The 12,952-nt window shown below is 36.9% G+C and overlaps 1 protein-coding gene across 2 annotated transcripts in view; it reads left to right on the top strand.

Annotated features, from left to right (window-relative positions):
- Window positions 1–12,952, top strand: part of LOC102187823 (calcium-binding mitochondrial carrier protein SCaMC-1-like) — a 56,433-nt gene that overhangs the window by 29,858 nt on the left and 13,623 nt on the right. For both annotated transcript variants that reach the window (XM_018045841.1, XM_018045840.1), the window contains one exon: window positions 6,531–6,672. In XM_018045841.1, coding sequence (XP_017901330.1) covers window positions 6,531–6,672 — 142 coding nt within the window. The remainder of the gene's footprint in view (window positions 1–6,530; window positions 6,673–12,952) is intronic.

Raw genomic sequence — 12,952 nt, 5'->3', positions numbered from 1 at the left:
AATGAAGATGTATTCATTCAATAAATAATTACTGAGTTGCATGTACCACACTCTGTTCTAGGTACACCAAACAGAAGAGACAGAAAGTCCTATCTATAGGGAGCTCAACATTCTTTCACTGCAAGACAGACAATAAACCTTTGAAGCATGGCATATGGTAGTAATAGGGTTGTGGAGAAAAATGAAGTAGGAAAGGAGAATAGATAATTTAGTGACTGGAAGGCCTTCTTGAAAAGATACCTTCTGAGTAAAGAGCAGAGGATGTGAGGGGGTTGAGCCACACATACATGTACAAGGAGGACATTTAGGGTGGATGCATACCTGTGCAGCTGGAGCAGAGTGAGCCAGAAGAGATTAGTAGGAGATGAGGTCAGAGATCTGCTGGGTCAGGGCAGATTTCTCAAGGCCTTGCTGATTGTAGAAGGGACTTTAATTTTTGCTCTAAGTGAAATGGGAAACTGTTGGAGGGCTCTGGGCATAGAAATGCCTTAGCTGACAAGATTTCTTATAAAAACTTTATTGATATACCATTTTAAAGTATACAGTTCAATATATTCACAGGTTGTACAACCGTCCCTACTATTTAATTCAGTAACATTTTTATCACTCCTAAAAGAAACCCTGTACTCATTAGCAATCACTCCCCACTTCTAACTCCTCCACTCCCTGGGAACCACTAATCTATTTTCTGTGTCTATAGATTTGTCTAGTCAGGACACTTCATATAAATGCAATTATACAGCATGTAATCTTTTATGACTGGCTTCTTTTCACTCAGAAATATGGTTTCAAGTTTCATTCATCTTATAGCATTTATCAGCATTTCATTATTTTTTCTGAATATTATTCCATTATATGGGTATACTATCTCTTGTTTGTCTCATTCATCAGTTAATGGACAATTGAGCTATTTCCACTTTATTACTATTATGAATAACGCTGCTATGAAATTGAGTACAAGTTTTTGTGTAGACATGTGTGTTCATTCTCTTGGATATGTATCTAGGAGTAGAATTGCTGAGTCATTAGATAACTCTATGTTTAACCTCTTGAAGAACTGCCAAACTGTTTTTCAAAGTAGCTACACCATTTAATTTCCACCAGCAGTGAATGAGGGTTCTGAGTTCTCCACATCCTTGCCAGCACTTGTTATTATCTGTCTTCTTGATTTTGTTATCTTTGTGAATAGGAAGTGGTATTGTTGTCTATTATTTTTTCTTGTTTAGTTGTAGTTCCTTGCATATAATAGATACAAGTACCTTAGATATTTGATCTGCAATTATTTTCTTCCATTCCACATATTATCTTTAATTTTGATGAAGTCAAATTTATTTATTATTTCTTTTGTTACTGTTGTATTTGGTGTCATATATAAGAAACCACTGCCAAATCCAAGAACACAGAAGATTTATATCTTCTAAGGGTTTTACGTTTTTAGCTCTTACTTTAGGTCTACTATGCATTTTGAATTAATTGTTGAATATGATGTTAGGCAGGGATTTAACTCCATTCTTTTGCATGTGTATATTCAGTTGTATCGGAGAAGGCAATGGCACCCCACTCCAGCACTCTTGCCTGGAAAATCCCATGGACGGAGGAGCCTGGTGGGCCGCAGTCCATGGGGTCACTGGGAGTCGGACACGACTGAGCGACTTCATTTTCACTTTTCACTTTCATGCACTGGAGCAGGAAATGGCAACCCACTCCAGTGTTCTTGCCTGGAGAATCCCAGGGACTGGGGAGCCTGGTGGGCTGCTGTCTCTGGGGTCACACAGAGTCGGACACGACTGAAGTGACTTAGCAGCAGCAGCAGCATTCAGTTGTATCAATACCATTTGTTGTAAAGACTGTTTTCTCCACTGGATGGTCTTGGCAATATTATTAAAGTTTACCGTACATGTTAAAGGTTTATTTCTAAATCCTCAAGTTCTATTTCATTGATCAGTATGTTTGTCCTTACACCAGAACCACAACTGCCTTAATTGGTATGGTTCTGTAGTAAGTTTGAAATTAGAAAACGTGACTTCTCTAGCTTTTTCTTTCAGAATTGTTTGGGCTATTGTGAGTGCCTCACATTTTCATACGAATTTTAGGATCGACTGAGTGACTAAGCACACACACAGTGTTAGAAGAAGTCCATCTAGGATAATGGACAAAACTTGAAAAAAATGGTCTTTGATATGTTGGGAGACTAAATGATCAAGGGAAATATGCACAGAAGACCCAAACAGACATTTCTCTAAAGAAGACATACAGATGGACAATAGGCACATGAAACAATGCTCAATATCACTAACTATTAGAGAAAGGTAAATCAAACTACAATGAGGTATCACCTCACACCAGTCAGAATGGCCATCATTAAAAAATCTACAAATAATAAATCCTAGAAAGGATGTAGAGAAAAGGGAATCCCCCTACACTGTTGTTGGGAATTAAGTTGATGCAGTCACTTTCTGGAGAACAATATGGAGGTTCCTCAGAAAACTAAAAATAGAATGATCCCACATTTCTACTCCTGGGCATATATCTGGAGAAAATTATAATTTAAAAATATACATGCACCCCTATGTTCATGGCTTCCCTCATAGCTCAGTCGGTGAAGCATCTGCCTGTAATGCGGGAAATCCAGGTTTGATTCCTGGGTGGGGAAGATCCTCTGGAGAAGGAAATGGTAATCCACTCCAGTATTCTTGCCTGGAGAATCCCATGGACAGAGGTGCCTAGCAGGCTAGAATCCATGAGGTCACAAGAGTCTGACATGACTTAGCGACTAAACCACCAACACCTATGTCCATAGCAGCACTGTTTACAATAGCCAAAACATGGAACCAACCTGAACACTATCAACAGATGAATGGATAAAGAAGACGTAGTACATATATACAGTGGAATACTACTCAGCCATAAAAAGAATGATTTGCAGTTATTTGTAGCAACATGGATGCAACTAGAGATTATGAGACTAAGCGAAGGAAGCTAGAAAGAGAAAGACAAATACCATATGGCATCACTTTTATGTGGAATCTAAGATATGGCACAAATGAACTTATCTATGAAACAGAAACAGTCACAGATACAGAGAACAGACTTGTGGTTGCTAAGGGGGAGGGATGGTAGGTGAGAGTGGGACTGGGAGTTTGGGGTTAGTAGATGCAAACTATTATATATAGGATGTATAAACAACAAGGTACTACTGTATAGTACAGGAAACTATATTAAATATCCTGGGATAAATTATAATGGAAAAGAATATAAAAAATGTATATATGTATATAACTAAGTCACTTTGCTGTACAGCAGAAATTAACACAACGTAAATTAACTATTGTTGTTCAGTCGCTCAGTCATGTCTGACCCTCTGAGACCCCATGGACTGCAGCATGCCAGGCTTCCCTGTCCTTCACCATCTCCTGGAGCTTCCTGAAACTCATGTCCATTGAGTTGGTGATGCCATCCAACCATCTCATCCTCTGTTGTCCCCTTCTCCTCCTGCCCTCAATCTTTCCCAGCATCAGGGTCTTTTCCAATGAGTCAGCTCTTCACATCAGGTGGCCAAAGTATTGGAGCTTCAGCTTCACCATCAGTCCTTCCAATGAATATTCAGAACTGATTTCCTTTAGGATTGATTGCTTTGATCTCCTTGCTGTCCAAGGGACTCTCAAGAGTCTTTATCACCACAGTTCAAAAGCATCAATTCATCCATACATGACCATTGAAAAACCATAGCTTTGACTATACAGACCTTTGTTGGCAAAGTAATGTCTCTGCTTTTTAATATGCTGTCTAGGTTTGTCATAGCTTTTCTTCCAAGGAACAAGTGTCTTTTAATTTCATGGCTGCAGTCACCACCTGCAGTGATTTTGGAGCCCAAGAAAATGGAGTCTGTCACTGTTTCCATTGTTTCCCCATCTATTTGCCATGAAGTGATGGGACCAGATGCCATGATCTTAGTTTTTTGATCGTTGAGCCAGCTTTTTCGCTCTTCTCTTTCACCTTTATCAAGAGGCTCTTTAGTTCCTCTTCACTTTCTACCATAAGGGTGGTGTCATCTGCATATCTGAAGTTATTGATATTTCTCCCAGCCATCTTGATTCCAGCTTGTGCTTTGTCCAGCCCGGCATTTCACATGATGTATTCTGCGTAGAAGTCCAATAAGCAGGGTGACAATATATAGCTTTGATATATTCCTTTCCTAATTTGGAACCAGTCTGTTGTTCTGTGTCTGATTCTAACTGTTACTTCTTGACTTGTATACAGGTTTCTCAGGAGGCAGGGGCTTTCCTGATGGCCCAGGCGGTAAAGTGTCTGCCTGCAATGCAGGAGACCTGGGTTTGATCCCTGGGTTGGGAAGATCCCCTGGAGAAGGAAATAGCAACCCACTCCAGTACTCTTGCCTAGAAAATCCCTAGGACAGAGGAGCCTGGTAGGCTACAGACCATGGGGTCACAAAGAGTCGGACATGACTGAGTGACTTGACTTCTCAGGAGGCAGGTAAGGTGGTGTGGTATTCCCATCTCTTTAAGGTTTTTCCACAGTTTGTTGTGATCCACACAGTCAAAGGCTTTAGCGTTGTCAATGAAGCAGAAGTGGAAGTTCTTCTGGAATTCTCTTGCTTTTTCTATGATCCAGTGGATGTTGACAATTTGATCTCTGGTTCCTCTGCCTTTTCTAAATCCTGCTTGAACATCTGGAAGTTCATGGTTCATGTACTGTTGAAGCCTAGCTTGGAGGATTTTGAGCATTACTTCGCTAGTATATGAAATGAGCGCTAGCAGGTGAAATTAACTATACTTTGATAAAAAATAAATTTAAAAATCCTAAGTAAATCTGATAATCAAGTTGGGGAATCCGTAAATGAGGAAAGGCCTTGAAAGTAGTGCACTAGTTTGTTAGGGTTGCCATAACAGAATATCACAGACTAGGTGGCTTGTGTAAGAGAAGTTGTTTTCTCACAGTTCTGCAGACCAGAAGCCCAAGATCAAGGTTTCTCTGAGAACTCTTTCCTTGGCTTGCAGATGGCCAGCTCCCTCTGCCCTCATGTAGTTTCCTTTGTGTGCAAGCACATATGTATCCAAACTTCTACTTAAAAGAACACCAGACATATTGGAATAGGGTCCACTCTGAATAAAGGTTTCCCAGGTGGCACAGTGGTAAAGAATTTGCCTTCCAGTGCAGAAGACAAAATAGACCTGGGTTTGATCCCTGGGTTGGGAAGATCCCCTGGAGGAAGAAATGGCAACCCATTCTGCTATTCTTGCCTGGAAAATTCCATGGAGAGGGAATCCTGGCAGACACAACTAAACATGTGTGAATACAAACACTCCGCTCTTAATACCTAGTGAAATTAACTTAATTACCTCTTTAGAGACTTTGTTCATGAGCAGCGACATTCTGAAGCCCTAATGGTTAGGGCTTCAACATAAGAATTTTAGTGGTGGGGGGGACACAATTCAGCCCATTAGAAGTAAACAATGGCATTGTCTAGTATCTTTAGATTAAAATAATTATTTTGATATTTCAAAACCATTTAATCAGTCATTTAAAGCATGATCTGGACACTCTGGGGGTGAATTTCTGAGACCTTTTCTAAGGGTCCTTGAAGCCTGAACTATTTTCATAATATGAAGATGTTATTTACCTTTGTCACTTTCATTCTCTTGCGATGAAAGAGTTTCCCCCCCCCCCAGATTAATGATAATATCATTCCTCTGCTGGTGAATAAGAACATACTCTTCAGTTTAAAATTTTTCTGTTTTAATGTCTCATATGATAGATAATATTGATAGATGTAACCTATATAAACAAAAACTTTTTGGTGTCCTCAAGGCTGTTTAAGAGTGTAAAGGGGTGCTGAAACAAAAATACTGCTGTAAGAAGAAATGCAATTTGACATAATAAGCTTCCATAAAGATTAGGCAACCAGGGATCTAAAGTCCAGATTCAGTTTGTCACTTTCCATCAATAAGGTCCTCTAATCTCATGGTGTTTTTATGCATAGAGAACACCTCTGGATAATTTTGATTGCTAGGATGGTGCTTAGGAAAAGAGATAATATTTAGATAATTTGAGTCCTTGAAATGTTGAAAAGAAAAGAAAGTGAAAGTCACTCTTTCGGGTCTGACTCTTTGTAACCCCATGGACTATGTGTCCATGGAATTCTCCAGGCCAGAATACTGGAGTGGGTAGCTGTTCCCTTCTCCAGGGGATCTTCCCAACCCAGGGATTGAACCCAGGTCTTCCGCATTGCAGGCAGATTTTTTACCAGCTGAGCCACCAGGAAAGTGAAATATTGAGGGCTTTATTAATTTGCATTAAATTATGTGAAAAGTTAGCAGTTCAAAAATATATATCCTATGGCTTTTGCTACTCTGTACTGGATTACTGCATTCTGGATTTTATATACTTTGCTAATGTAACACAGAAGATAGCAAGGAGTCTGACTATGGTGAGAAAATATATTAGCATTTTATTATCTTGGTTCTTCTTTAACAGCTGTTAAAGTGTATTGTTACTTTGTTCTCTGTCAGCTTTTGAAGACTCACTGGCTAAACACTCATGCAGAAGACCCTGGATTGGTGATTTTGATGGGATGTTGTGCCTTCTCTAACTTTTGTGGTCAGTTTGTCAGCTACCCACTGAATCTAGTGAGAACTCGCATGCAGGTTCAAGGTGAGTTTTTGTGAGAAGGATGATAGTTACAAAACTCCATATGATTTAGAATTTTTACTTTCTGCTCTGAAGAATGTCTTAGAATTCTCCTCATTACCACCATTCATGTTAGTTTTTTTGAAAAGACTAAATTAGGAAATCCTCCTCATATGAGTTTTAGTGGTGCTATTTATTTGAAATTGAGTTTTAAAGATCAAATCTATAGCCACATGAAGATGGGATATTCTGCCTTGGATGGTAGAATTAATGTCTCCATGCCAAAGGTATCCAGTCTATTCTTGAACTGGTGTTTACAAGATTGTGATAATGAAGGATTCAAAATTTAGGTATTTATCTAAGTGACTTTTAAAGGATTTTTGCAAGATGGTATATAGTGATTCAAATTCATTTAAAAATAAGTTGATAAAATATCTGCTGATTATTAAAACAAATTTATCTGTTGAATTCAGAAAGAGTCTGTCTTTCAATCGACAACTGTTGATTGTAGGAATTTTTACAAATATATATATACAGGAAACTACTAACTAGATTAAGACAGTACATTTTTAGCATTAGAGAAGGTTTCTTTATGCCTTTCCCAGTTAATAAACATTCCACACCAAAGTAATTATTATTCTGATTTTATCACCATTTATTAGTTTATCTGTTCTTAAAAACTGTATACTGTCTTGGAGAGTCATTGTTACATGTAGTCTTTTTCTTTGCTCTATAATATTCCACTTTATCCATTATACTATTGATGACCATCTGGGTTGTTTCTGTTTTGGGGCTATTATGAATAAAATGGATATGAATATTCATGTACTTGTCTTTTGAAAAACATAAGCATCTTTTTTGATTATAGAATAAATGCATATTCAACTTTAGTAGATATTGTCAAATTTGTTTTCCAAAATGCTTATTTCAGTTTGCATTATAAAAGCAATCTATAAGTCTCAGTCACTCATCTTTGTTAGCACTTGTTATTGTCAGTCTTACAATTTAGATATTCTGCTGATGTACAATAAAATCTCTTTGTGACTTTTCTCAGTGTCTAGTGATTTTGAATATTTTTTATGTGCTCATTTACCATTTGTATGGTGGTGGTTTAGTTACTCAGTCATGGCCGACTTTTTGTGACCCCATGCACTGTAGCCTGCCAGTCTTCTCTGTCCATGGGATTCTCCAGGCAAGAATACTAGAGTGGGTTGCCACTTCCTTCTCCAGGGGATCTTCCTGACCCAGAGATCGAACCCAGGTCTTCTGCATTGCAGGCAGATTCTTTACCAACTGAGCCACCAGGGAAGCCTTACTATTTGTATATCCTCTTCTATAAAGTGTTTTTGTCCATCAAAAAATAACTGGATTGCTTCCCCTCCACCCCTGGATTTGTAGAAGTCCTTTATATATTCTGGATACAAGTCAGTTGTCAAATTTGTATACTGCAAACATTTTCTTCAAGTCTGTGGCTTGTATTTTCAGTCTTTTAAGGGTATCTTTTGATGAACAGATGTTCCTCACTTTCTTGAAGTACAAATTACTAATCTTTTCTTTTGGTGTTTTGTTTAAAGAACTGCCTAATACAAGATCACAAATTTTTTCAATTTTCTATTAGAAAATTTATTATGTTACCTTTTCCTATTTAGGTCTGCAACTCAGGATGTTTTGTGTGTATTTATAGTGATGAAAGTAAAAACTTATTTTTTTCTCATCTAGATCAATTTATTGAAAGGATCATTCTTTCTTTATTGCATTGTGGTAAATCAGATTACTCTAGTTGTATGGTCCTGTTTCTGAATTCTCTACTCTGTTCTATTTAACTACTTATATTAATAAGTATATTGTTTTAATTATTGTAGCTTTATAAGAAATCTTCATATGTATTATAAGCCCTTTAATGTAGCTGATTTTCAAGATTATCTTAGAAATTTTTGGCACTTTGCATTTTTACATAAACTGTAAAACCATCCTGTTAATTCTCACATCAAAAAACCCTGCTAAGATTTTGATTGAGATTATTTTGATTAATAATGGTAATCTAAATTAATTTTTAGATTAATTTATAAATAATTTAGATCTTAGAAGTCCATGAACATGGTATACCTCTTCACATATATTTAGGTCTTATTTAATTTCTCATAGTAATATTTTATGTTTTTCAATATACAGGTGATGTGTATCTTTTCTTAGGTATATTACTAGACATTTAATTTTTTTGTGTGTGATGACAAATGGAATTTTATACAATATTTATTTCTAAATGTTAGCTTTGGCCAGATTTTAGAAATACAGTTGGTTCTGGAACAGTAATCTTGTATCCAGCAACCTTGCTAAATATATGTATTAATTGTAATAGTTTATCTGTCAGTTTTTCTTTTTATTTTGGGTTTTATATGTACATAGATATGCCTTCTGTGAATACAACAGTTTGGTGTCTTCCTTTCCAGTTTTTATACTTTTCCCCTTTTTTCCTTGCCTCATGGCACTGGTTGAGACCTCCAGTGTAATGTACAATGGTAATGGAAGGAGTAAGCATCTTTATCTCATTCCTACTCAGAGGAAGATTGTTTAGCTTTTTACCATTGAGTTTGTTGTTTGCTGTGGAGTTTTTGAGTATACTCTTAGGGAGATTAAGAAAGTTCCCTTCTGTTCTTAGTTTGCTGAAATTTAAATTATGAATTGGCATTGGATTTTATCAATTGCCTTTTCTGCATTTATCAAAATAACACTGATTTCTCTCCTTTCTTCTGCAAATTGCACAGTGATTTTAAAATGTTAACCTTGAAATCATGGGAAAAAATTCACATGTTTATGCTGCATTGCCCTTTTGTATAGAGTTTAATTTGATTGATAGTATTTTGATTGATATTTTTATATCTTATTCATGAGAAGTTTTGTTGTAATTTTCTTTTCTTATTAGGCAAATGAAATTTTAATAATTTTTATAATCATATAAAATAGGAAGAGCTTATAAATACATGTAATAAATTTTGTGCAGAATCACTACAGAGAAAGTTATAAAGGTTTAGTGAGAGACATTTTGTAACACTCCCAAATCAGATATGTATACCATGTTCAAGGATTGGGAGACTCAGTATGATAAACATGCCAATTCTCTTCAAATTTATTTATTTATTATATTTTAACCCTCTCTTTTAAAATTTTCAATTTTTTAAGAAATTTATTTAATTGGAGGCTAATTACTTCAATATTCTAGTGGTGGTTTGTGCCATACATTGACATGAATCAGCCATGGGTGTACATGTGTTCCCCATCCTGAGCCCCCCTTCCACCCCTCTCCCCATCCCACCCCTCTGGATCAGCACAGTGCAACAGCCCTGAGCACCCTGTCTCATGCATTGAACCTGGACTGGTGATCTGTTTCACATATGATGATAATATACATATCTCAATGTTATTCTCTCAAATCATCCCACCCTTGCCTTCTCCAACAGAGTCCAACAGGCTGTTCTATACATCTGTGTCTCTTGCTGTCTCATATATAGGGTTATCATTACCATCTTTCTAAATTTCATATATATATGCATTAGTATGCTGTATTGGTGTTTTTCTTTCTGACTTACTTCACTGTGTATAATAGGCTCCAGTTTCATCCACCTCATTAGAACCAATTCAAATGTATTCTTTTTAATGGCTGAGTAATATTCCATTGTGTATATGTATCACAGCTTTCTTATCCATTTTTCTGTTGATGGACATCTAGGTTGCTTCCATGTCCTGGCTATTATAAACAGTGCTGTGATGAACATTGGGGTACACGTGTCTCTCCTTGGTGCGTATTACCAGCAGTGGGATTGCTGGGTCATATGGCAGTTCTATTTCCAGTTTTCTAAGGAATCTCCACACTGTTCTCCATAGTGGCTGTACTAGTTTGCATTTCCACCAACAGTGTAAGAGGGTTCCCTTTTCTCCACACCTTCTCCAGCATTTATTGTTTGTAGACTTTTGGATAGCAGCCATTCTGACTGGCGTTAGATGGTACCTCATTGTAGTTTTGATTTGCACTTCTCTGATAATGAGTGATGTTGAGCATCTTTTCAAGTGTTTGTTAGCCATCTGCATGTCTTCTTTGGAGAAATGTCTGTTTAGTTCTTTGGCCCATTTTTTGATTGGGTCATTTCTTTTTCTGGAATTGAGCTTCAGGAGTTGGTTGTATATTTTTGAGATTAATTCTTTGTCAGTTGCTTCATTTGCTATTATTTTCTCCCATTCTGAAGGCTGTCTTTTCACCTTGCTTATAGTTTCCTTCGTTGTGCAAAAGCGTTTAAGTTTAATTAGGTCGCGTTTATTTCTGCTTTTATTTCCATTACTCTGGGAGGTGGATCATAGAGGATCTTGCCGTGATTTATGTCGGAGAGTGTTTTGCCTATGTTTTCCTCTAAGAGTGTTATAGTTTCTGATCTTACATTTATATCTTTAATCCATTTTGAGTTTATTTTTGTGTATGGTGTTAGAAAGTGTTCTAGTTTCATTCTTTTACAAGTGGTTGGCCAGTTTTCCCAGCACCACGTGTTAAAGAGATTGTCTTTTCTCCATTGTATATTCTTGCCTCCTTTGTCAAAGATAAGGTGTTCATAGGTGTGTGGATTTATCTCTGGGCTTTCTATTTTGTTCCATTGATCTATATTTCTGTCTTTGTGCAAGTACCATACTGTCTTGATGACTGTGGCTTTGTAGTAGAGCCTGAAGTCAGGCAGGTTGATTCCTTCAGTTCCATTCTTCTTTCTCAAAATTGCTTTGGCTATTCGAGGTTTTTTGTATTTTCATATAAATTGTGAAATTATTTGTTCTAGTTCTGTGAAAAATACCATTGGTAGCTTGATAGGGATTGCATTGAATCTATAGATTGCTTTGGGTAGTATACTCATTTTCACTATATTGATTCTTCCAATCCATGAACATGGTATATTTCTCCATCTATTAGTGTCCTCTTTGATTTCTTTCATCAGTGTTTTATAGTTTTCTATATATAGGTCTCTAGTTTCTTTAGGTAGATATATTCGTTAGTATTTTATTCTTTTTGTTGCAATGGTGAATGGAATTATTTCCTTAATTTCTCTAATTTCTCTCACTGTTTCCTCATTGTTAGTGTATAGGAATGCAAGATATTTCTGTGTGTTAATTTTATATCCTGCAACTTTACTATATTCATTGATTAGCTCTAGTAATTTTCTGGTGGAATCTTTAGGGTTTTCCATGTAGAGGATCATGTCATTTGCAAACAGTGAGAGTTTTACTTCTTTTCCAATCTGGATTCCTTTTATTTCTTTTTCTGCTCTGATTGCTGTGGCCAAAACGTCCAAAACTATGTCGAATAGTAATGGTGAGAGTGGGCACCCTTGTCTTGTTCCTGACTTTAGGGGAAGTGCTTTCAATTCTTCACTATTGAGGATAATGTTTGCTGTAGGTTTGTCGTATATTAGTGAGTGATGGCTCAGACGGTAAAGCGTCTGCCTGCAATGCGGGAGACCCAGGTTTGATTCCTGGGTCGGGAAGATCCCCTGGAGAAGGAAATGGCAATCCACTCCAGCACTCTTGCCTGGAAAATCCCATGGACGGAGGAGCCTGGTAGGCTACAGTCCATGGGGTCGCAAAGAGTCAGACACTACTGAGCAACTTCTCTTTCACTTGTCATATATCACTTTTATTATGTTGAGGTATGTTCCTTCTATTCCTGCTTTCTGTAGGGTTTTTATCATAAATGGATGTTAAATTTTGTCGAAGGCTGTCTCTGCATCTACTGAGATACTCATATGGTTTTTATCTTTCAATTTGTTAATGTGGTGTATTACTTTGATTGATTTGCAGATATTGAAGAATCCTTGCATCCCTGGGATAAAGCCCACTTGGTCATGATGTATGATCTTTTTAATATGTTCTTGGATTCTGTTTGCTAGAATTTTGTTAAGGACTATTGCATCTATGTTCATCAGTGATATTGGCCTGTAGTTTTCTTTTTTTGTGGTATCTTTGTCAGGTTTTGTTATTAGGGTTATGATGGCCTCCTAGAATGAATTTAGGAGTTTACCTTCCTCTTCAGTTTTCTGGAAGAGTTTGAGTAGGATAGGTGTTAGCTCTTCTCTAAATTTTTGGTAGAATTCAGCTGTGAAGCCATCTGGTCCTTGGTTTTTGTTTACTGGAAGATTTCTGAATATAGTTTCAATTTCCATGCTTGTGATGGGCCTGTTAAGATTTTCTATTTCTTCCTGGTTCAGTTGTGGAAAATTGTACTTTTCTAAGAATTTGTTCATTTCATCCATATTGTCCATTTTATTGGCAT

Source organism: Capra hircus, chromosome 3 (assembly GCF_001704415.2).
Source record: "Capra hircus breed San Clemente chromosome 3, ASM170441v1, whole genome shotgun sequence".
Classification (NCBI taxonomy): Eukaryota; Metazoa; Chordata; class Mammalia; order Artiodactyla; family Bovidae; genus Capra; species Capra hircus.
This window is presented reverse-complemented; position numbering and strand designations above follow the sequence as displayed.